This window comes from Sceloporus undulatus, unplaced genomic scaffold (assembly GCF_019175285.1).
Source record: "Sceloporus undulatus isolate JIND9_A2432 ecotype Alabama unplaced genomic scaffold, SceUnd_v1.1 scaffold_15, whole genome shotgun sequence".
In the NCBI taxonomy this organism is placed as follows: Eukaryota; Metazoa; Chordata; class Lepidosauria; order Squamata; family Phrynosomatidae; genus Sceloporus; species Sceloporus undulatus.
The window spans coordinates 699,106-723,320 of NW_024802937.1; the positions used below are offsets into that span (position 1 = coordinate 699,106).

At 39.6% G+C, this 24,215-nt stretch overlaps 1 protein-coding gene across 6 annotated transcripts in view; it reads right to left on the reverse strand.

Moving 5' to 3' along the window:
* Window positions 1-6: 6 nt before the first annotated feature.
* LOC121917316 (rho GTPase-activating protein 28-like) overlaps window positions 7-24,215 on the reverse strand; it is a 98,206-nt gene continuing 73,997 nt past the window's right edge. For 5 of the 6 annotated variants that reach the window (XM_042443169.1, XM_042443168.1, XM_042443172.1 and 2 more), the window contains exons 9-15: window positions 18,890-19,052; window positions 11,785-11,867; window positions 11,064-11,261; window positions 9,816-9,959; window positions 6,721-6,845; window positions 5,399-5,463; window positions 7-4,818 (exon numbers count right to left, since the gene is read on the reverse strand). In XM_042443169.1, the coding sequence (XP_042299103.1) occupies window positions 4,727-4,818; window positions 5,399-5,463; window positions 6,721-6,845; window positions 9,816-9,959; window positions 11,064-11,261; window positions 11,785-11,867; window positions 18,890-19,052 (870 nt within the window). In that variant the 3' untranslated portion in view covers window positions 7-4,726. The remainder of the gene's footprint in view (window positions 4,819-5,398; window positions 5,464-6,720; window positions 6,846-9,815; window positions 9,960-11,063; window positions 11,262-11,784; window positions 11,868-18,889; window positions 19,053-24,215) is intronic. The other variant, XM_042443171.1, reaches the window with a different exon arrangement.

The following is a 24,215-nucleotide window of genomic DNA, read 5'->3' on the forward strand; positions in this document are numbered from 1 at the left end:
TGAAAGTCATGGTGTTGCCATTAGTTGACACACACACAAAAAGAGAATCCACACAACTGAAGCTGCTGCTTATGCTCTACACATACACATGTTTTCACAGACTGATTAAAGAGTTGAGCTAAACATTTAGCAGAGTGACATGCTGGATCAAGCTGAGGTTTGGACCACTGCATGGTGCCAAGTAATGAAAAGGGCCTTTAAAAAATAAGGTTCCATAACACTTATTGTGGGCTGCAACTAAAAACATTTAAGTAAATACCTAGGGGTAAGTTGGTGAAGCATAAAATAGTAGTTTTAAAGGGCTAAAAATGTCCATTCATCCAGTCCACAAACCTGTTAAGCCTGAATGTTTATTTTTAGATTTAGATAGCCCTAATAAGTTTGTGATTGATTCAAGTGCTCAAGAAAAACTGGGCTTATATTAACATATCAATCACCTGTTTTCATAAATTTACATTCTTCAGCTTCAAGATTGGTTTGTAGGAAGCCTGTGTTTTAATAGCATATGAAAGAAAGCATGTAAGGGGTTTAGATGATAACCACTTTAATTTTTGTCCTAGGTTAAATTCATACATGTTGTTTTCTAAATCCTCTGCATTTAATCATGACTGTAATCAAACCATTGATGACAGATGGTCAATGGTAACAAATACAAAAAGATTTTAGTTAATAATTGCCAGAATCATATATCACCTTTTATTTAATGTAACTTTATGTATACTTAGCTGAGTAGCAGCCGTGCTAAGAAACCCTGTTAGTGAATTGTGAAGATGCAGATCAGGACATTGGCAGGAATGCTTGGTGTATAGTGGAATCAATGTGCAATGGTCACTTTGCTAGCTCTGCTCCTTAGTAACATAACAGCATCTCTCTACTTAATTGTTCAATTCTAATTCCTGCATAGGGAAGTCCACTTATGATAATGCAACTTCCAGTCAGGATTCTGGCCATTATTTTTTAAAACTGTGCTAGGAGGTTACACCATTTTTATGTTATGTGAATTCAGCAGAAGTGAACAGAAATAAAAATGTACTCATTCTGTTCGCTTTCTTCACTCTCCCCCACCCTCCTTTTCATCTAGTACATTGCTTAACTTTGGCTGATTTCCAGATTTTACCCATGAGAAAAATATGCAAGCCTTCAGGTAGAACAATTATCATTCTGTAATTTTTAAGTAGGTGTTTTGCTTATGCATTGGGACTGGGTAGAAAGAACAAGAGTAAATGGAGATTGCTGAATATTTGGAATGGCACATTCAGGAAAAGATTGGTTTGGAGGAAGAAATTTCTGCCTTCTTTCAACACAGGTACAAAACAGGAACTTTCTTTGGCTTCCCTTCAGCTTTAGGACCTCAATGGAAAGGATTGGTGGTGGTTAGGACATGCAGATGAGCACTGTGGGGGCATGACTTTTGAGCCCACTTTCATTCTTCATATATACTCATTTAAGCTACAAGCATTTTTGCTTTCTTCCTGTGAAAGAAAGAAATTGCCTTGTGTACCACCCTACATTTTTTCCCATCACCACCAGCAGTTCCTTTATGCAGCAAGGACACAAAATTTCCCTCCAGTGCTTACAAAATTATGTGCCTTCAAGCTGACTCTTACTTATGGCAACTCTGTCCTAGGATTTTCTTGGCAAGATTTATTCAGAGGCCATTTGTCATTGAGTTCTGTTTAGGGTAAGAGACAGTGACTTGCACAAGGTCACCCAGGGGATTTCCATGGAGGATTCAAACCCAGGTCTCTTGAAATCTTAGTTCAGTACTCAAACTATGACCCCTCATTGGCTCACACTTAACTCCCCTTCCCTCAGTCCCATGGTCTACTGAGGAATGGTCTGGAGTGTATCCTGATACAGTGAAAGGTAGGAATAAAACCTCCTTTTTCCTAACCCTTCAAGCTGTGCTACTTCCTTCTAGATCCAATGGCAAAAGATATAAGACCTCTTTGGTCATGGGAAGAAAACAGTGACACAGAAATTTGGAATAAAACTGACATAGTGACAGGTGTTTGAATGCTGAATACGTTTTTTAAGAAGCTGCAGGGCACTCTTTACTAGTGAGGGCTAGTTTCATGACAGCATTACAGATTGAACCAATTACTAGTTTATAAAGCTATCAAGAAAAAAGTTACAGTTTAAAAATAAACATAAAAAGCAACATGTAAATATCAGGAAAAGCACAATGCATGGATAGCAATGGAAAAGTATCATCGAAGTGTATGGGGTGGTGGTGGTTATTGCTTTTTGCTCTACCCTTTCCTCCTGTCACTTTTATATACAAATTGTATAACAAACTCATACTTCTAAATAGATAATAAAATCAGGGTAGGTTTGTGAAGGAACAAGCTGAAGCTGTCTTATGTGCAGGGACCCCAGAACTATTTTTAAAGGAGGGGGCTCAGCAATGACAGGCAGGTTGTTAATAATTTTGTCCATTTGCAAAGGGGGGGGGGGGGGAAAATTACATTTTGCATCAATTAGCATTCAAGCACCCTTATAAAAGATTCTTACAAGCTCAATAATATACTTAGAATTGTCCTCCATGTTTGGCATATCTTGCTCTTAAATGCACAGGATATTTTGTAACCCCTATTACTCCTGAGAGGGCTCAGAGTCAACCACTGGCTTAATATTTCTTGGTACTTGCTCATTTTGTGTATTTCTGACCCATAAAGCATGAATAAGCTTACCTACATAGTTCTGGCTGTCTAATTTTTCTAGCCTGGTCTTAGGGGTTTTCTGGCTCTGCTCCTTCATCCTGAGGTCTGTGCCTATAGCTGAAGTCTCACATACTGCTTCAAAGGCTGCCTGTACAATTTCAGATTCTGGACTGAGTTTGTACATGCAGAAACAAGACGGGGGAGCACTGTTAGCACTGTTCCCCTGTAGTGGGGATGTGGCTAAGGAAATCTCATCTCACAAAAAATGGCTCTTTAGGGCTATCAGAATTGGTAGATGCAGGAAAATACAGTGAGGTAGATTGCAGCATTAAGACTTGAGCAACCGAATAAGATATTACTGTATTATTATGGAATATTTTACAGTACCTTTCTGAAAATTAATCTGTATTAAGACATTTATTCCATTTTGCAAATCAAGGAGTATAAAACGTGTGCTTTTAAAAAATATCCCTCTAAATATTTTACATAATTCACCTATATAAAAAGTTAACATATAGGTATAGATTACACTGATTTGAGTAAAACCATGGGATTCCTGTCATGTAATGTATGTAGCCTGGACAGACATAGGCTATCTAGTCAAATGGAAGTAATGCACTTGCTTAGTCATAGCTCAAACATATATCCGTTGCAAAGAGATTTTCCTGCTTCCTTTCATGGTCCAATTTTTGAAAAGCTAAACAAGCTACACTGAATTAACCATACAGTAAATATTTCAGTTTTTAAACCCTTTAAGTATGTTTGAGGTTCAGCTGAGAAGGAGAAGTTACATAAAGATAAAAATAAAAAATACACACACACTACAGCTACCACAGATACAAAAATATATGAAAACTGGAAATCAATACATGCAGTACATTTTGTCTTCCCATACAGCAGTTAGTGAATACCTCCCATTAGACACTCTACCTTATATTTTCTTTCACTCCCACTCAGTATTGGGCACTCTTTGAAATGCTTCTTTTTGCATTTGAAAGAAAAGGGGTCAAAATTGCTAGAGGTTGTCTTCAAATTTTATAATACCTCACGCTGAAATAATTCTTCCCTGTCTGCTATGAAGACAGCTTTTTAGGTTATCCTATATTTATACAAATGCCAAGCCAAGGCCACTATTTTCAACACTATTGTTACTTTAACATTAAATGAAAAAGCAAAAGAAATAATGAAGAAGATGTTTCTGAGAGAAAGGATGACACATTTGAGTGAGCACCTGCAAAAATCACATGTTGTGAATGTTTAACAGTAAGGGTATACTTTTTTTATATAAAAACATTTTGCTAATTTTATGACGTTTCTAGGCTTTCACCCTTCAGCTCCTTCAAAGTTGTTTGTATTCTGGATCAATGATTATTATACCACGTAAAATGTACATGTCAACTGATTAACTTGTGCAAATGGTTACATATTAATTTAGGCATGGATAAAACCAGAGAAACTGAAACCCTGATAGGCAATTGTTTATACCTATACATTTATATACATGCACAGTACAGTAACATAAAAATGCTTTACATAGTAGTTATTCCCTCTTATTGGCCACCTTGATCTGAGTCACAAAGTGTTTGACAACAAAAGATATATTTCGACTAGGGATGAATTTTGGCACGGCCTTTTCTTCATATTAAAAAGATGCCCTCCCCTTTCCTTCAAGATTCCTACCTACTGGTAGATGTCCTTTTGCTCTTGGGATGCCACCCAAACAAGTCTAAAAGTGTGGCATGGTGGTGGTAATAGTAATCCAGTGTTTATTCAGTGAACAAGAGCTCACTGTATTCCTTCATATCAGTTGAAAAGTGGCAGTGGTAAAACCAGTGTTAAAAGCGTGGTCATTATAAAATAAATTATTATTACAAACTGTTAACTGAAGTAAGAGTTCTCAAGATACATTTGGAAGACACAGGTTGCAAATTAAATTGAGAAGTTACTTGCTGAATAGCAACCGCTTTGGTTTCATCACTGGCAACGTGGCTTACAACAGAGAGGCTTTTTAACCATCCTTTTGGCATTTTCCAAAGTGCTCTGCCATGAAGTCTTTACAGAATTCAACTTATTTTTGGTTTAATCACCCATTCTGCTTGTGGATTTGCACGGTAAACATCCAGCATGTAAGCATCTGGATCCAAACAGTGTTGTCCTGAAAGAAACATTGTGTTAAAAAAGAAGAAGAAAAGAACAGTTTTAGACAGTGTTAACTTTATATTGCCGTGTGCCTTCAAATAATTTCTTATGCTTGGTGAACTTATTTTAGGATTTTCTTGGCCGAATTTGTTCAGAGGGGGTTTGCCCTTGCCTTGCTCTGAGGCTGAGATAGTGTGACTTGCCCAAGGTCACCCAATGATTTTCCATGGTCAATTAGAGATTTGAACACTGGTCTCCCAGTGTCCCAGTCCAATACTTGAACTACTACATCAGGCTGGATTTCATTATTTTTATACTTTTAGCATTTTCAATTTGGAAGAGATCCATTTATTCAAATCCCATAGATAAATTGTCCAAGCTGTGCCCCATGCTAAATTACAGTACTGAGAAAAGCAGTTGCCTAAAAGCATTTGAGAACAAATCTTTATAACTCTTATCACACATTCCCATTTATACTGAAGTCATTCCCAGTGAGTTCTGTCTTAATTGCTGTGTGTTGCATTTAGCTTTAGTCCCACAACTAAAGGAAATGTCTGCTACTGTGGAATTTTAAAGAATTTTAAGGCAACATTTACCTATGTTTCCTCCAACTTCATGTAAACTTTGGGTTTGTATTTTCATCTTCTCTGATGAGCCATGGCTATGAATTGAAAGTGGGAAAAATCAAGAATAGTCAAGTCAACTGAAATAACCAGGAATGGTTAAAGAACTGGGAATCTGAAATCTTCCACTGCAAATCACACATAGATCTACCAGCAGATCCACAGAAACCTATCCACCCTAAATTTTATTATTTGTTATAATTTCTAATAAATTTACATAATTGCTTAGTACATACTTTGAAAATATTCTTCTGAATTATTCAGGTAATATACACAGTTTGATTAAAGTAGCCATTATGTGTTCTTTGTGGATCTCTGTCACAGGAAAACAAAGATTGGCCATTGGAAGGCCTCAATCCAGATTCTCTGCCACTTTTCTGCCAAGACAGATAGAGGTAGCAAAAGTAAAACGAACCAGGAGCACAACAGTGAGGCTTTGGATCGCATTCTGCTAGCACAGGGCAGGAACCATGCAGCCCTCCAGATGTTGGGCTGAAAGTCCCAGCAGCTCTAGGCAGCATTGATAATGATGAAGAATTCTGGGGACTGCAGTTCAAAAACATCTGGAGGGCTGCTCAATGCCCACACATGCTGTATTCCAGTCTCTGAATAAATATAACTTTCCCACCCCCACCGCATTTCATTGAGAGCAACAAGAGAAAAAGAAACAAAAGACCAAACCCAAAACAAAACAAAACCATCTAGCAGAAATCCCCTCCTTCTGTTTTCTGCCATGTCAGCATGAGCCTGTTCAAAGGCACTGAAAATGGTGGTTTGGAAACCATTATTCTTCAACAAGGGTATCATATTCTACAACAACTTAGTAAAGGCTGATCAGCAAGCTAGACCACTGAGTTTAGCCAAAGCAACTAGGATTAAATGTAGCTTTGTCTCATTTTTAATTTCAGGTCATTTAGAAGACTGTGGATACAATATCTACAGAAATGAATAATGGCTAATTTATGTGACTTGATTTTGGCAAATGATGAAGCCATTTTGTTTCCTGCTTCACTATGCTCTCAACTTGTAGTTCTGGGCCAGTTAGTTATTTCAAGTTGTTCTTTGGCCTAGCAGAAAATAGGGCTCGGTAGGGAAGAGCGTTTGCACACTCCTGAGTCCTACTGTGTGCTGCATGTGCCATCTTGGCGCACTATTGTTTGGGACCCCCTTTGGCTGGGGGCCCCGGGGTGGTGCACAGTTGCCCCAGCCTACCTATGGGCCTGATGGGGCCACATGCAGCCCACAAACTGTTCTTTCCTCACTCTTGCTATAACTCATTGTCATGTTTTACTCACCTGTTTTCACAGTGAAATCGTGCCAGAATATCTTTGGCTTTTGTTTGATTGTTCAGCTGAATTGCCATAGAAATTTTTGAATGCAGTGGGGCATGAACTCTTATCACCCCTTCAGGTATGTCAGACTGCAGAAATGACAGAAACAACAACCTGTTAATTTCAACAAAAGTATTAACCTAAGTAATGATTAGACAATGAAATATCCCTGCTCTTTCCTTCCCACTGCAGTTGTTTGCACCCCAGAAAAGCCTTTGTTGGGGAATACTCAGGCCTAGGATATGGCATAGGGACTGCAATGGAAGAAGAGGATCTGAGAAAAGGGGGAGAATAAGCAGGACTGATATTCCTCTTTTCATACCCTATGACTGTTACAATTAGGCAGTTAATCCCCTGTTGTACCACTTTTTCAAATGCTTTTAATACATCCTGATCTCTCTATCCCCCCCTTCCTCTCCTTGTCCTTGACTTATCTCTATTGTGTAAACTGAGTTCAAAGTGCAAAAGTAGCAAATACAGAGGGCCCTTCCCTTAAGGAAGGGAATTTCACGTATACTCATGCCCCATTGAAAACAATGGAATGTGCTTGCGGCACCATGCAGCATGCGCACCATGGGCACTTGCACCATACACTTTATTCTTGTGCGGATTCAGTATAAGCTTGAAACTGCATAGGGCGTGGGCACACTGTACTCAATTAATTCAGGTGGTGGGAGGGGAGCAGGTGGAATGTCAACCTTCCCAATAGGCTTAGGCAAATTCAGACTGCTGCAGCTTCTCCTAGCTTGTGTGTACATCTTTGATAATAACTTTTTGCTGCCTGGACCACACTCACACGTTGCTTGGCCACATGTGTCCTGCTTTTCATCAGTGTTGAAATGCTGGTGTGTATCTCTTTCCACTCCTTCCCCAGGGTCTCCAAAATTCAAAGGGTGCTATTATAGGGTGGGAGAGCCCCACTGTGCACACAAAGTGTCTGTTTAGATCATGTAAGATACGACCCTGGGCTTGCTTCCCAACATTTGGGGCTAATTACAAAGATCACAGAGAGGTCTGTTGTTTAAGGCACAAAACGGGCTGGGAATGTAAGAGTTTTTTATCATTAGCCAAAAAGATGTCACCAGCATGTGGATGTTTTTTAAAAAAGAATTCATCTAGGAGGTGAATTTTACTGCATCACAGTCACTTCTATCTACTGATGAAATAACTGATATCACAGAAACCTAGAAGAGAGGGGGGTGAAACGGCTAAGGTGAAGAGAGGTAGACACTTTGGAAAGAATGAATGGAAACGGGTCAGATCTGAGTAAGCCAAAGAGATTTTTTTCCACACTGAGATGATGCATGGTAGTTTAATCTCATTGGGAGCAATGATTTCCTGTTGGAGATAATGTGGCTCCTACTGTTTTGTAAAGGTAGATCTAAGCACAATCCATCTGACCTTACTTGGAATGCTGCAGACTTTTGTCAGTCTTTTTGTGAATAATAACCAGAATAACTCAATTAGCAATGCTTACTTCCAGTTCCTAACACAATTAGTACTACACAGAGAAAAGAACAATGGCAGACTTAGTACTTTATCCCACATTTCTAGTGTTGTGTAATTTAGAACATATGAATGCCAGGTTTTATGCTGAGCTGGCTGAAATTTAATTCAAGTTATCAAAATACTGTTCACTGCCAGTTTCATGTTCCATTCACTATGACTAATACTATTCTCTGTCAAAGATTTATGTCAGGAATCAACCAAATTGCAGTTCTGAAACCTTGAAATGGACTGTATATTTTTCTTCTTCTGAGCTATTTTGGGCATAGATTTCTTTTTAAAGAAAAGAAACCAATAAACACAAACAATAAAATAATTCCTCCCCCCCCACGATTCCAAAGATTCTATGTATGTACCATTTCCAGGTATGGGAATTGGGGAGTTTGTCTCTTCTAGAGAGGGTTGTACATCCTCAGAAGGAATAGGGATTTAATTTGGATATGCTCCTGAATCCTTAGAGGACCAAATGACATCTCTGCTAAGGAGTGGATATTATCTGTGTTGGTAGGTATGCTAACTACACCCTTGCCTGACCATTGCAATGGGACAGCCTGGTCATTGTAGTGAATGAACTGGTAAACCCATGTAATGTACTTTATGTGTACTACCTTTCTGCTTGGTCTAGAACAGAGGTGAGCAACTGCAAACAGGGCAGGGGGCATTTTTCCTTCCTATACCTACCTGATGGGCCATGGTAGCACATTTCAGTGTGCCTGAAGTGACAGCATTACACTTCTGGCTGCCATTTTGGCTGATTTTGCAGCTAATTTTTTTCTTTTGGGGAGAGGTTTGAAGGGCTGATGATTAGGGGAGCAAATGCTGTCTTTGGCCCAGTCCAGACGAGTGCGAAAGGATGCCCTCATCATGTGTGAGGGGCGGCACTTCTAGACGCTCCTCGCACGTGACGAGGGCATCAAAATGGCAGTGCCCTGTACAGATGGGCACCACCATCGTTACGTACCGGACTCATAGCGTCTGCACACTGTGGCGCCATTATGACGGTGCAAGTGCACCATTGGTGCATTGCGGAGTCATAATCGTGCCACAAGAAGAACCCGCTTTTTGCAGGGGTTTTTTTGGTCCACGGAGAAGTCCCGCGTTCTGGAGGCTGCAGCTTCCCCGCAGACCAAAACCAGGGGCCAGGAGACCGCCCTTTTTGGGTGGTCTGTACCCCACCTTTGTCTCTTTTTTTGGGAGGGGGAGATTTGGGGTGGATCATACCAGTATGAGTACCCCAAATTAAAATGGAGGGTCTGGTGCATTTGAATAGCTGCTATCGTCAAATAGCTTATTAGCCAACCTGGAAGCAGGCCTTCTCAGCAATAGCACCCACCTTGTTAAATGCTCTTCAAAGTGGTATTTAGGAAGTGGAAACTTTGGAATACTTGAGGCACCTATTTAAGACTGAACTCTTCACCCAGGTCTTCTGATTTTAATTGTTGCATATTATTATGGCACTTTGTTGTTTAATATCTGCAAATCATTTTGAGATTCTTGGAGAGCATGGTTAGCGGTCTGTAATCAATGGGACAGATATATAAACAAATAACCACCTCCGTTCTTTCTGGCCTCTCTCGCTCCATAGTTTTTCTTCTTAATAGTCTTCGCACACCTTTGTCAAACATTAGCTGCCTTTTGGTATTGTTGATTGTAGCCTCATTCATCTTTCTCACCTGAGAAATGAGAAATGCTGGGACCTAAATGATCAGAAAACAAAACAAAACAAAACCCCTAAGTATACAAGACAAATGACTTCTCAAAAGCCACCCTCAAAGACATTCCTTGAATGTAACTTTGAGAAATTCCTGACAGGCAGTCTTGGAAACAGAAGTCTTAAAATAATCTCCTGAAAATGATCACAAAGGCATTTTCTACATATCCCAGAATTCCTCCTTGAAATTTTCTTATTTGTTCAGCTTTCCCCCCTCCCTCCAGAGAAAGGTAATAAATGTCAACAACATTTCCTTCCACCAACCCCCCCTGCCTGCACCACTGTACAGCTTTTATGCTAATAGGACAAAGCATCAGTCACAGTCAAAGCATCAGACATACTATTTGCAACTAAGAGACTGATTTCCTCAATCCGTGTGGTCTTTGATGAACTCATACTGACTGGCCACTCATTTTCTTTTGCCTTTCATTGTAGATAGAAAGTTTATTGTAACTTTACTAAATTGGAAGAAAAAATCTTTCTTGTATTCTATTAAAGTCTTTACCTCCTTGTTTATTACTTTTTTTAAAAAAATCATGTAAATGCTCTGTACATTTTCTATATACAGGTCACTTTCCACAACTTTATTGAATGTATCTGCATTAGTTTGCAGCCACTGCATATAACTAAGAATTAACTCTGATTGAAGGATACTACTGTGAAATTGAAGTGTGCTCCTGTAAAATAGGGAGTAAATTATGACTTGAGTGTCAAGCTCTACAAGTTGGGGATTGATTCTGCATCAAACCCACACTAGAAATGGTATTCAGTCTATATTCAGAGACATTTCCCTTGCAAGCCAGTCTCATAATTCAGAAACATTTTGGGAGCCTGAACTAATAAGCTTCACAAATGATTCAGCTTTGATTATAGTTCTTCTCTGTTTTTAAATATAAAAAGAAACTGGCCACATAAATCAAGCACAGGAAAGTTAGTTTCTTCTGGCAAAGTAAAGACCAACATACAATGTTAGATTTATCTCTGTACGATAGCTTATTGCTAACATAGGTGTTAAAAGCATAAGAATTCTGCCAGAAAAATATGGCAATCGTTTTGAACAGTAATAGTAGGAACTAACATTTTGACTTACCGTCCACAGGATATCCTGGTATTTAATCAAAAGTCTCACAACATGGGCTGTGGTGGCAGCTGCTAACATCTCTTCTTGGTTTGCACGTTTGCCTTTGCAGATGAAAAGGTTTGGGGCAACAATCATGGAAACATTCCATAAAGTCATTTTGTTTTTCCTCTCATTAGCTACCACCTTCTTCAAAAACTGCAGAAGGGCCTAGCAGAAAAAAAGGCTACTCAGTCTCAATTTACTGGATCACAAAGATCATTCAGTGTGTTTCTGACCTATCCTATGAATGTCAGATAGTTTAACCACAGTAAATCCTGGCAGAAAAGCCTGGTGAATTTTCCTTGGGTCTTAACAATTCTGGTTCAGTGCTGGATTGTAATCCTAGCAAAATATATTAACATTGGCTGGCATTATGTATTGCAGTTGTGGATTCAGAAATGCTTCAAATTTAGTAAGACTATATAGACTATGTAAATGCCCCAGCAACCCACCTTAACAGCCAACAGCCACATTAGGTGAAGGGGATCTGTTCAAATGATCAGGGCACAAGGAGAATGATGTTTTCAGCCCCTTCTTACCAATAAGTGAGGCTGCAACAATCAAAAGCAGGACCACATATGGCTACATGTGTTGTCCTTTTGGAAGTGCTTGGTTTCTGCATATCTAATAGGCTCATTTGAAAGTCAACAAATACAGATGGCAAACCACACTGAATAATGTGCCTGCCTACCTTGGCTGCGTCCCTGCTGGAATCAGGAAGCAACAGGATCAGTAAATGCAAAGCCTGCAGCTGCAGTTTGACTTGAGAGATTTCTAAGAATAAAATGACAGGGACATTTTTAAAATAAAAAAACAACAACACTCTAACCTGAGGAAAAGTCCACTTTTTAAATAAGTTTTGATTGCAGCACTGAATATTTTGTAACAGTGTAGGCATTTGTCCAGTAGGCTGATGATAGAAGCCCGCTGACAGGATCAAACAAAAAACGTTAAGAATCACACATAAGTGGGTCAGCTCCATTAATCCTTTCCCATCCTAGCTTCCCAGGCTAGGCATAAAAACAAATAACTGTTTTATGCCCCATACACAGACGGGAGATATGTGGTTACTTAATATGGAAGTTCCATTTAGCAATTATTGTCATCAGTAATAGCTGTATTATTGTTGTTGTTTTTTTAAAAAACTCTTTCCAGATAAATTAGTCTACACAATTCTTAAGTCGGCAGCAGACAACGTCTTCTGGTCAGAGGCCAGAATGGCACCTATTGCTGGATTTACTGCTGAATTTGAAGTGGAGAATCCTCCCTCTTAAAATGATAATTCAGACACTGGATTGCATCTTATTGGTACTTTCAACTAGAGTAGAACCACTGAATCAATAGAACTTACATTTAGCTTTCCTGCAAACTCTGTTCCTCTTTGGTCATGCTGTCCCATACCTTTGTCACACAACAGTTTGACCTTTTCTTTCATTTTGCTAATTGGAAGACTTGGCCTTTTACAGTTTCCTTTGACACCGTTGATCACTGTCTCCTAGTTGACATACTCTCTGACCTTGGGTTCTCAGACTCTGTTCTCGACTGGTTTAGATCTTATTTGTCTGGCAGATCTTTTGCAGAGGTTGCAGGTGGACAGACTTCATCCTCTGTTCCCTTATCTGTGGGTGTTCCTCAGGGCTCTGTTCTGGATCCCCTTCTGTTTTCTCTCTACACATTGTCCTTAGGTAAACGCATTAGTTCTTTTGGTTTTTCCTACCATCTGTACGCTGATGACACCCAGTTGTATCTTTCCACACCTGACCTTTCTCCAAGGCTTGAACAGCAAGTTTCATGTTGTCTCGCAGCTGTCTCGCAGTGGATGTGCCATCGGCGTTTGAAGCTCAACATGTCCAAGTCGGAGCTTCTTGTCTTTCCTCCTAAGTCCACCCTTCAACACTCCTTTTCTGTCTCTGTGGACAACATTTCTATTCAACCAGTCCAGCAAGCCTGCAGTCTTGGTTTTATCTTTGATTCTTCTCTGTCGTGTATCCCTCAGATCCAGACCACAGCCAAGGCTTGTAGATTCTTTTTATACAACATTGCCAAAATCCGACCATATCTCTCTGCCTCTACTGCCAAGATCCTGGTCTTGTGGTCTCACGACTCGATTACTGTAACGTCCTCCTGGCTGGGCTTCCTCTTTCTCACCTCCGTCCTTTAATTTCTGTCCAGCACCCTTCACTGGCTCCCCCTCCCTTTTCGTATTCAGTACAAGCTGCTGCTGTCGACGTTTAAAGCCCTACATGGGCTGGCCCCTCCTTACTTATCAAACCTTATTTCTTCTCACCTTCCCACTAGGGCCCTCCGTTCTGGTAGTCAAGGTCTGCTGTCCCAGCCCAGGATTTCCTCTGCCCCATCTCTGATTCGCCCCTTTTCACTCGCTGCCCCTCACTCCTGGAACCTTCTTCCCCCACAAACAAGAGCTATCTCTTCTTTAACCAGCTTCAAAATGGAGCTGAAGACCATCCTGTTCAGAGAAGCGTTCCCAGGTATTGCATAATTGTCACTTGCTTTTTGTTGTTCTTTTGTTGTCTGTTTTATTGAATCATTTCCTGTATTGCTATGTATTTTATATGTATTATCCTACTAGCGAGGCCCCTTCCCCACCACCTTTCCCTTCTCCTTTTGTGTCGTGTCTTTTTAGATTGTAAGCCTGAGGGCAGGAAACCATCCAATTAAAAAGATTGCATGTACAGCGCTGTGTAAATTTACAGCGCTTTATAAATAAAGGTTAATAATAATAATAATAATAATAATAATAATAATAATAATAATAATTAAATTGTCTTATAGGATACATAATCAGTAAGGATGATAAGCACTCATATAATCTACTATAGGTCAGTGACGCAGTATCACATTTCCACCCACATCATAAACGTATGTATGAATTCTTCTTTCACTGGAGAATTCAGAATCATCTTTAGTTGTCACAGTTTATAGATATCAAAAATGTCATATCTGTTAACTCTGCATGTTTGGGATATAAACTACGAGCAAAGGACCATTTTCCCCACTGGGATTTTCCAAAATAACGATGTGTTTTGTAATGGTAGATTTGGAGATCAACACAGAATAGGAAGAGCTCAGCATCCCTTCAAAACAATTAGAATGTGAAAATGTGCAGCTGGAGCTGGAAGCCAAATAAAATAAAATAGGCTGCAATTCTCTTCAAACTTGTCTGGGAATATTTGGGTTTACATCAGAAAATACATGGATGGGGTTACACTGTTTAGAATTTAAAATCTGAGGATTCTTAATGAGTAACATATTGGGGTGGTGGAACCATCTGGTTATGAAATGTTATAGCAGATGAAATATTTTGTGAATCACAGAGTTGATGGGCAGGTTTGTAGCAAATAAGTTTTTAGTCTTTTATCTTTGCAACAGTATATATATGACTAAGGTTTAATCTTTTAAATTATTTTCTTTCATTTAAATGGGTAAGAAATCGATTTGGTTTATATTTTCACTTACTTTTTCCTTACTTTGCATCTAGTGTTAAACTGATAGGTGTCACCATTTTACATTCTTAATTGATTTACTTTTATTATATAGTTCATATTAAATGTACATACTTATCTTGATATTACTGAGTCTTACTGTGTAAAGGCAGATGAAACCTTTTTATATTTTTCATGCTGATTTTGTTGTTACTAATCTCTGGATTATTATAATAGAAAGATTAATAAGAAAAATGATTTACAGCTATGTATTATCATTAGCTAGAATATCAGAACTGAAGCTGAATTAGTTGTAGATTCCATGTACTTCCATGTTTCTTTTCTCATGTATCCCCTACATAATATACTTTTCCAGATTAATTCTATACACACTTCCTTGAACACTGAAATATTTGGGATTTACTTCTGAGTAAGCATACACGATTGTCTCTTCTTTTTATAAAAACTCAACCCCAGGTGCTGGGAAGACAGTCCTAAGTAAGAAAATACAGGGAAACTCTGTTCTGGTTTCAAAAGGAGCAAGTGCCTTAGAAAGAAACCTTGTTTTTAGGAGCACATTCCTTGCATAATTTGTCCTATGGGTCACAAGCAGGCCATCTTTTCTTATGGCTGCCAGTCACTTCTTCTTTGATGTCTCAGAAGGCTTCCCTTTTAATTCAAAGCAGTCCACTTAATAATCCATCTCTGTCTCCTGTTAAAACATCAACTCATTCATTTTCAAGGGATTTCTCATGCCACATTGTTTAATGTTGCACAGACCCCAGTTATCATTAAACCACAGATGCATTGCTCTGTTTGTTTTGTTTCACCAATAAATCCACCTCTAAAGCCAGCAAAGTGTAGTGGTTTGAGCAATGGATTATGGCTCTTGAGACTGGGATTTAGCCACGGAAATCCACTGGGTGAACATGGACAAGTTGCACTCTCTCAGCCTCAAAGGAAGGCAATGACAAGCCCCCTCTGAACAAATCTTGCCAATTAAACATTAAACCCCATGATAAGTTTGCCTCAGGGTTGTCATAAGTAGGAAATGACCTGAAGGTCTCTAAAGTCACAACCACAACAGAGCCAGAAACAACATTACTGCTACTGTTTGGAACTATTTTTATACTTAAGAATGGGTCCTTCCTTGTTTATCAGTCCCTGACAGACAGGAAAACACCACTAAAAGCAAAGAGGTTGTCTTTATAGGATCTTGTTGACACAATATTTAAAAGCCAATCCCATGCTTACCAGATTCTGGAGCAATTTCAGCCTAATATCTTCTTCTATAAGCTAGTCATGCTTAGGCAGCCATTAATCATGCTAGTAGGTGTTATTCTGTACATTTGTTTCTACCAATATCATTTCAATAAAGCCATGAATTCCTTTATATTTTCTCTAATTTTTCCTGGGTCCCTAAAGAATCCTGCAGTGAGGAGAACTAGACTTACCTTTTTCTTTCAGTTTCCTAAGAACAAAGATAATAAAAAGCACTTGTGACTATACAGATACAGTACTAACAAAGGGGATAATTTATTAATTAGCTGTACTAAACAAGGCCACAATTTGATAATCAATTTTGGAAAGTGTGGGTAGAGCTACAGACATTTTGGCTGAGTGAGAATCATTAATGTAGGTGGAGCAATAAGGCTAATCATGACTAGTGATAACTTTAATGACTATACATTAGAATGGTGAACCTCAAGATCTTGGTCTCTAAATTCCATCAGCCAGAGCCAACACGACAAATGGAGAGGGGTGCTGGAGGTTCTTGTCCAGAAACAGACTACAGAATCTGGTTGAAATTTTTAAAGGAAAGCACAAAAGTAGCATATTACTATACACTGCTCCCTCGGGTTACGAAATTAATTCGTTCCGCGGCCGCTTTCGTAACCCGAAAAGCCTTCGTAAGCCGAATTGCCATAGGCGCTAATGGGGAAAAGCCGCGTTTCGTGCGAAAAAGCGCCGAAAAGCACCAAAAAAATTTTTCGTAACCCGAAAAACATTCGTAACCCGGAACAATTATTTCCAATGGGATTTTTTCGTATCCCGGAAATTTCGTAACCTGGGTATTTCGTATCCCGAGGTACCACTGTACTAGATTACTACAGTTAATGAGTAATTAGTGACAGCAGTAAGTTACTTTTTAAAAAGGAAGGGCAACAAATCCACCAAGCTCTGCCTTGTAAGGAATGTCACTGAAAAACCACAATCACTACAGCAGCCTCTTAAAAATCCTCTGGAGAAGCTGCAATTAATTGTATGTGAGATTATGTGCCTTTCGTCCATTGACTTATAAGGCCACAGGAAGCAGTGGTAGAATGAAAAGCATCAGCCAACCAAACAGATCCAACAATAGCTGTTTTCCTAACTTAAAAAATTAAACAGATCCAACAATAGCTGTTTTCCTAACTTAAAAAATTAAGATTTGAAATTTTCCAATGTCTGACCAGGATTGGCTGGTTTCACAATCCTTGGCAGCATATCTAATCCTGTGATCCAAACTATCCTGACTCAACAGCTTGTTTCATTGAAATTACTGATATGTTTTCATTTGGCAGCAACACTGCATCCTGTATGGATCAAAATATAAAAAACACCTCAGGGGCAGACATTAAAATAATAAAAGATATTAAAATTTTAAACCATCTCTCCCCCCACCCCCTTTTATGAAACACACTGTTTTCACTAAAAGAGATAACACCAGGGAGAGAAGCAACAGAAAATTTCTGTTTGGAAAAGGTTCCCTTATCCTCCTCTATCAATGTTATCAGCAATACCCTGCCATAAATGATAAATTGTTGTTTACAAGCCTAACTAGAAAAGGCCTACGCAGAGAATGCCACACAGGCAGTATTTCAGTGGGTGTTTACAGGTTGTGCGTACAACCTGTGGCTCTGTTTGCATTCACAGCCCAGCAGTTCCATTCTTCTAGTGTCTTGTCAAATAAACAAAACAAGGCTAGAATACAAGCAGCCAAACTTTTTAGCTCCCCTACAATGCGGCCATCTGTGCCACAGAACAAGCCCTGTCTGACATTTGGGGGCATTTATAAAAACATTTGCAATGTAACGACCTGTCAGTGCAGGGTTGGGGCACCATGTATACACGTGTCCTTCTAATTTAATGTGTGAGTTATACTAGCTACATATTTAATTCTTATGTGTCAAATTATGCTCCTCTATTTTTAAAATATTAGCAGTTGAGAATAATTCAGATTAAGACTGTGGTCCAAAGAAGAGGTACTTTAACTCTTATTCCCATGCTTTGTTGCTCCTGAAACCTGGCTCCTGAAACCATTATTTTTTTTTGAACCTGTGGTTTGCTTCTTTCCCAGTTCTGAGTGTAATTCAAATCTTCAAAATCTTACAGTGCTTCTTGGCTACCATACATCCCAGTTTCAGTGAATTTATAATGTGAAGCTCTTCTACAATTGCTCCACTTTCTGAGCTAGAAGGGACATCAACCTGAAAAAGGACATTTCCATTGGTAGCACCTTGCCTTTGGAAAGCTCTACTCTTGGACTTTGAATGGCTGGACTACATAACCACAAATTATTGTACCTTTGGCAATAACAAATGACATTAACAATGGTTAATTTAAGACTATCTCAAAGTGGTTTCTGAAATTTATCTTGTTTAAACAAACTATAGTTGGTGTTAGCCACATTTCCTGCTTTGGATGACCAAAAAAAAAAAAAAAATGTAGCAAAAGTTTTCAAAGTGATCGTCTTGGCAGCAGCAGAGGTAGTGACATATGTGACTCTGGTAGGAGGCCAAACTCATTTATATTGTGCTAAACATGACATTAAAAAAAGCCCATTGTGTGCTGTCAGTGGTTGTCCTGGCTGAGATGAAAGAATCATGTATATTTAGTATAGGGACATGAATAATAATAATAATAATAATAATAATTTATAGCCTGCCAATCACAAGGAAATATTGTATTAAAATAAAATACAATAAAAAAGATAAAACTGAGCGACGTAAGTCACAGTAATGTATGAATGTATTCCTCATTTCATCTATCATGTTACATGTGGTGACATATCCAGTTTATCCTATTGACCACTCAAGATACTTGGACTGGTGTGTGAAAGATAACTGGCTTATAAGAATTATATTGGCAGCTCTTCCATGCACATTCATTCTCACATGAGCCTAAACAAGGACTGAGGTTCTGCACTGAGCCATACTTGTAAGTGGGAGCGGAAAAGATGCTGGTGAGGCTGCTGAAGTAAATATTTGGAGCAAAGCTTATGATTCTTTTAAATTTCTGGATTGTGAATAGTGAGTCAAATTGTTGGATTAAGAAGAGGATACTAAACAGAATGCTGACTGCTCTACTTACTTTCCACTAATGAGATGAAGGCAGGCAAATATTCCATAGTGAAGAGGGGACTTGGAAGTTCCCGTATAAACATCTTCAATAGTCCTGCTGTGTCATTGTTACGTACTTGATCCCAGTCAAAAGTATCTTCATCAAATTTTGCTTCAATTTCTTGGCGAAGACTCTGAAAGATAAAACAAAAATGATTGATTAGAAAAAGCTGCCAATAAAAGAGAATTCTATTGCCCCCACAAACTGCCTAGGTGGGATTGCAATATTTTTAAATGAAGCTGTTCCTAGAATAAAAGTATCTGAATTTGGCACTTAGCAGTTAAATATAAATATTTGCAAGTCAGCCTGTGTCAAGCACCTTTCAGCTAGCTTTTCCAAAACAATTCTCAGATGTGTCAAAATGCAAGCCAATTTGCTGTTGTTAACAGACAGAAGAACTTGCAATTTAGGAATGAGCAATAGGGGGAATATGCTGCCTGAACTCTCAGCAAGTGCTCTTATATTCCAAACCATGCTCTTATGTTCAAAATGTAAAGCACTAAGAGACTCACAGCAATTCCACACTGCAGAAATAAAGTGGTTTGACACCATTTTAACTGTCATGGCTCCATCCTGTAGAATCCTGGGATTTGTAGTTTTGTATTCAGCCTAGTATGTCAGAGAAGTCCACTGCCTCACAAAACTACAAATCCCAGGATTGCATCAGTTCGAGTCATGACAGCTAAAGTGGTATCAAACTGCAGGCAAGACAAATCTCAAACCAGCAGAGCAACTCTCTGAGAAAATTAGCAGCCCAGTCATTACCAGGCCACAGAATACTTATATAGTGGGAGGAGCTAGAACTGAAGCTCTTCAACCAAGCCAGGACCGTATGACTTGAAGAAATCAATAAGGGCTCTGCTGGATATATGTAAGTCCTGCCCCAAGCTGTGTTTTACATCTGAAAAAACCCCACAAAGATCACTTTGCCAGCCATCTTTTGACAAGCTGTTTCTTGTGAACTGTATGAATGGCATTTTGTCTAGTTTAGCCATCAGTAATCATTGTATGAGGCAGACATGAAGAATACTGTATGCAGAAACCTACAATGGATCAGAGATTGGAAGACTACAGATTTGTAGTTAGAAGTGATTTGTCTTACCCCTCTAGCATAATCCCTAGGTGCCAATTAAATTCATTTTTCCCATCCATGATTTTAAGCACTCTAACCTGGGCAATTACAAAAACAATACACTGGATATCAAGAAGACTGGTTCATATTTCTAGAAGATAAAGATGCAATTTTTAATTAAGATGCTAAGTTATAAGAAAGGCTATTTAGAAAAAAAATAACAGTTAAATACTCTAAATCTCTTAAATCAAATCAGCTGACTTCATTCAAAAAAGCAACATAAGGGATTTAACTGTACCTTTTAATGGAGGGAAGGGGAAAGATGATGGAAAGAAACGAATTACCAACAAACCAAACTGGTCAATGCCATGAGCTGTAATATATCTGGAAAGTAATGTGGCCTATAGTTGAATTATGAATACTATCATAAAATCACTGCAAAATCCTGTATGTACTCAAATATAAGCCAAATTGCCCCTATAGTAATTATAAGGTTTTAAAATATCAGAGAAATTAAAAGTATTACTCACATACCCTCTAAAAAGGCACCTACCTTTTTTGTGTGGGTTGGTGAAAGTTTTTTTTTTTCATTATAAAAAGTTTCTATAAGATTCTATATGTAGAACTGTATTCCATGTTTTACACACTCATCTTAAATAATGGACTTGTCAAATATGTCTTACTACTGACAAGTGAACGTTGAACCAAAAGGGAGGTACATTAAAATAGCATACATCTAATAACACAGGGAAAATGAAAATAAAACACAGTTCTAAATAATTCAGGATTGTGCCTTTGACTGGTTATGAGCTAAATGCATAGAGAAAAGTGACTTTCCCTGTAAGTATCTCTGCCAATCAGCTCCAATTTATGGCAAACTTTCATTGTGTTTTCTCAGCAAGATTTATTCAGATCATGTATGCCACTGCCATCCTCTTAGGCTGAAAGGGTGTAACTTGTTCACTATCTCCCAGTAAGTTTCTGTGGCTGATTTGGGGATTTGAATCACCTTGTTTCAATGCTGGCAAAATCTTTCCATATCACCCTAACACTGAGCAGTTAAAACTCTGTTGACTCAGATCACTCTGGGGACTACTATTTCTATGTCTTCAAAGTATAGTGATATTTTGTTAAGCCCTGCAGTATACTCTCGATCCAATACAGAGAGAGGTGGGATACAAATTATTATTATTATTATTATTATTATTATTATTATTATTATTACTACTACTACTATTACTCTGTTTTACCCCATTCCACTCACCATTATTATTGGGCATTTTGGTAACCATGTGGCAAGAAGAGATGATTTTGAACTTTGTTCTGCACTAACCCACACCCTCCAACATTCCACATGAAAACTGGGACACATGTGCCCAAAAACATTAGAGTATGATTGCTGATTAATGAAAATGATTAGATAAGCTAGTAGAGGCTGCAACAGTTTGCTTTGGCTGAGTGTACTGGGTAGGGCAACACTTTGCCCACTCCTATTCTCCTCCCCCCTGTTGAGTTGATTGAATGCAAATTACATTTGCACTTTGAATTCATTTTGCAGCAACTGAACTAAACTGAGAACAAAGGAAAAGCAGGAGAAACGAGAACATTTTAAAAGCAGCTGAAGGGGGGGGGGGGGTACAACAGAGGACTATCCCAGCCAAATTTGGACAGCTGCAGAATATGTTATTTCATATTATTTCCTGGGTTGGTACAATATGATAACTTCCTTTAAATCAAAGATGGGCAAAGCGCAGGTCACACTTGGAGGTCATTTCTGCCATCCCTTAAAGCCCACCATACACTCATGCACACCATTTGTTTGCCTTCCTGAAACAGGCCCTCACCTGGGCCAATATTTTCCTCAAGAGAAATTGAGAGAATTTTCACTGGTTTGCCTCCTCCACAGAATTGTTTTAAGCATTGGAGTGGGGCTTTAAAAAAACCTGGAAGCAAATCGTAGGCACGTTACAGAGTGCCGAGAAGCGGCGCTCTGCCACCGCCGCCTGCAGCGCGAAGGAGCTGCAGCAGCCAAACTGTGTGGCTCCTCCCGCTGCAAATAAGAAGTGCCAAAATGGCGCCTCCCTTTGCGGTGCAGTTATGATGCTGCGAGGTGCCAATGGCACACTCGCAGAGTCATATGCGCCGTGCGGACGCAACATGTCCGCTACGTCAAAATGGCAGCGCCCGTGTGGAACAGGCACCGCCATTTTGTACGGACTCGGTCCATATTAGGGTTAGGGGCGTCTGGAAGGGATGCCCCTTCTCAACCCTAACACGCCCCTTCCTAACCCTAGCACGCCACTTCGGCGCATCTGTAACGCGCCATAGTCACTTTCAGTTTTGAAAAAAGTCACTGCTGGACATAAATAGTTTTTTGTTTGCTTGTTTTGTTGTGAGGGGGAACAAAGAAAAACTACTCCTATGTTTTCTAGAGTTCTGTCTGGTTTAAAAACACAGAGGAGAGGATTAGTGTGGGTGAGTGAAGTGCTATAAGATACAGTCAGAGTTTTGTGAAGTTGAAGGCTTTCATGGCCGGCATCCATAACTTTTTGTGGGTTTTTCAGGCTATGTGACTATATTCTAGAAGAGTTTATTCCTGATGTTTCGCCAGCATCTGTGGCTGGCATCTTCAGAGAATGCTGGCATGGAAGAGAATTGTGTGTGTGTGTGTGTGTGTCACTCACTCTGTGTGACCCTGTGTAGGGAGGAGTGATTTCCATTTTAATCTGTGTATTGTTCTGTTGTTGATGGCAAGGACTCAGGGTGGGAGGATATGCAAAGAGGATTAGTGTCTGTTTAATTAGTGATCATTGTCTGCTGGGAAAACCCCTGACCCTGAGTGGTTTTTCATTTGCGTTTGCTGAGTCCTTATCTTGCCGTTATTCAGGACTGACAGCCAAACTTTGTCTACTTTAAGGGTTTCTTCCTTCCTGTTGAAGTTGTCCAGGTGTTTGTGGATTTCAATGGCTTCCTTGTGCATTCTGACCTGATAGTTGTTGGCATGGTCTAGAATTTCAGTGTTTTGAAACAGCATTTTATGTCCAGGATGGTTTATAACATGTTCTGCTACTGCTGACCCATTTTTGCTCCTTAGAGACGGTGCAACCCCCAAACAGTGTGGTGCCACTGTGGAGCAAAAAGAACTCAGAATTTCCAGGTTCTTTGTGCGACGCTGCAGTGATGTTGCGAGTGCACTTACGTCACAAGATGCTTGGCGCTTATGTAGTAGGGTTGCGAGGTGTGTGGTCACTCCACCCCCTGGCAACCCTACTACGTGTCCAGGCCGGAGCAAAGTCCTTTACAGGGTAACATTTGATCAGATGTAAATGATACAATAACTGAATATTAAAAACATTACATCTGTCATGTGGATGTTTGGCTTATAATACATATTGCAAAGCATTGCCTGGATACAAAAACATAAATAATTCAAAAACGAACAGAGTATCATATAAACAAATTATGAGAGAGAATATTCTGACTAAACATTAGGAAGAACTCTCTGAGGGTAACTTTCTGAGGCCATTTGAACAGACTCCTCAGAAAGAAGGCAGACTCTCATGGTAAAGTACCAGGCCTTCTATAGCAGTGGATTCTAGCACTGACCTGGGGTTGGCGCCTCAACTAAGCTAGCAATGGCGTGTTACAGAGCGCCCAAGAAGGGCGCTCTGCCGCCGCCGCCGCCGCTTGCTACATCTGGGAACCGCAGCGGCCAAACTGCGCGGTTCCCGGGCGCAGGAAGAAAGAAGCGCCGAAATGGGGCTTCTTTCTGCGATCCGGAAGTGGTGCCGCAAGGCACTAGTCGCGCACTCACGGAGTCACTTCTGCCGTGTGACGTCCAGACACTATGCGTCCACGACGTCAAAATGTCGGCCCCAGTGTGGACGGGCACCGCCATTTTGTATGGACTCAGTCCATATTAGGGTTGAGGGGCGTCCGGAAGGGACACCCCTTCTCAACCCTAACATGCCCTTTCCTAACCCTAGCACGCCTGTTCGACGCGTCTGTAACGTGCCAATATTTAGTAGCATGGCTAATGACAATTCTCTGAAATCCTTTTGGGGCAATTGTCAGGTTGCAGGGCTCTGCATTTTTTCCTCACATGGTTTCATTGTAATGCCATTGAGCACAAGTACTACAAAACTCCATGTGAAATCTGCAACAAAATATTGGAGTGCTTCTCGGGCTTATTCCCTCCATAGTAAGCCCATAGTAAGTCCATGT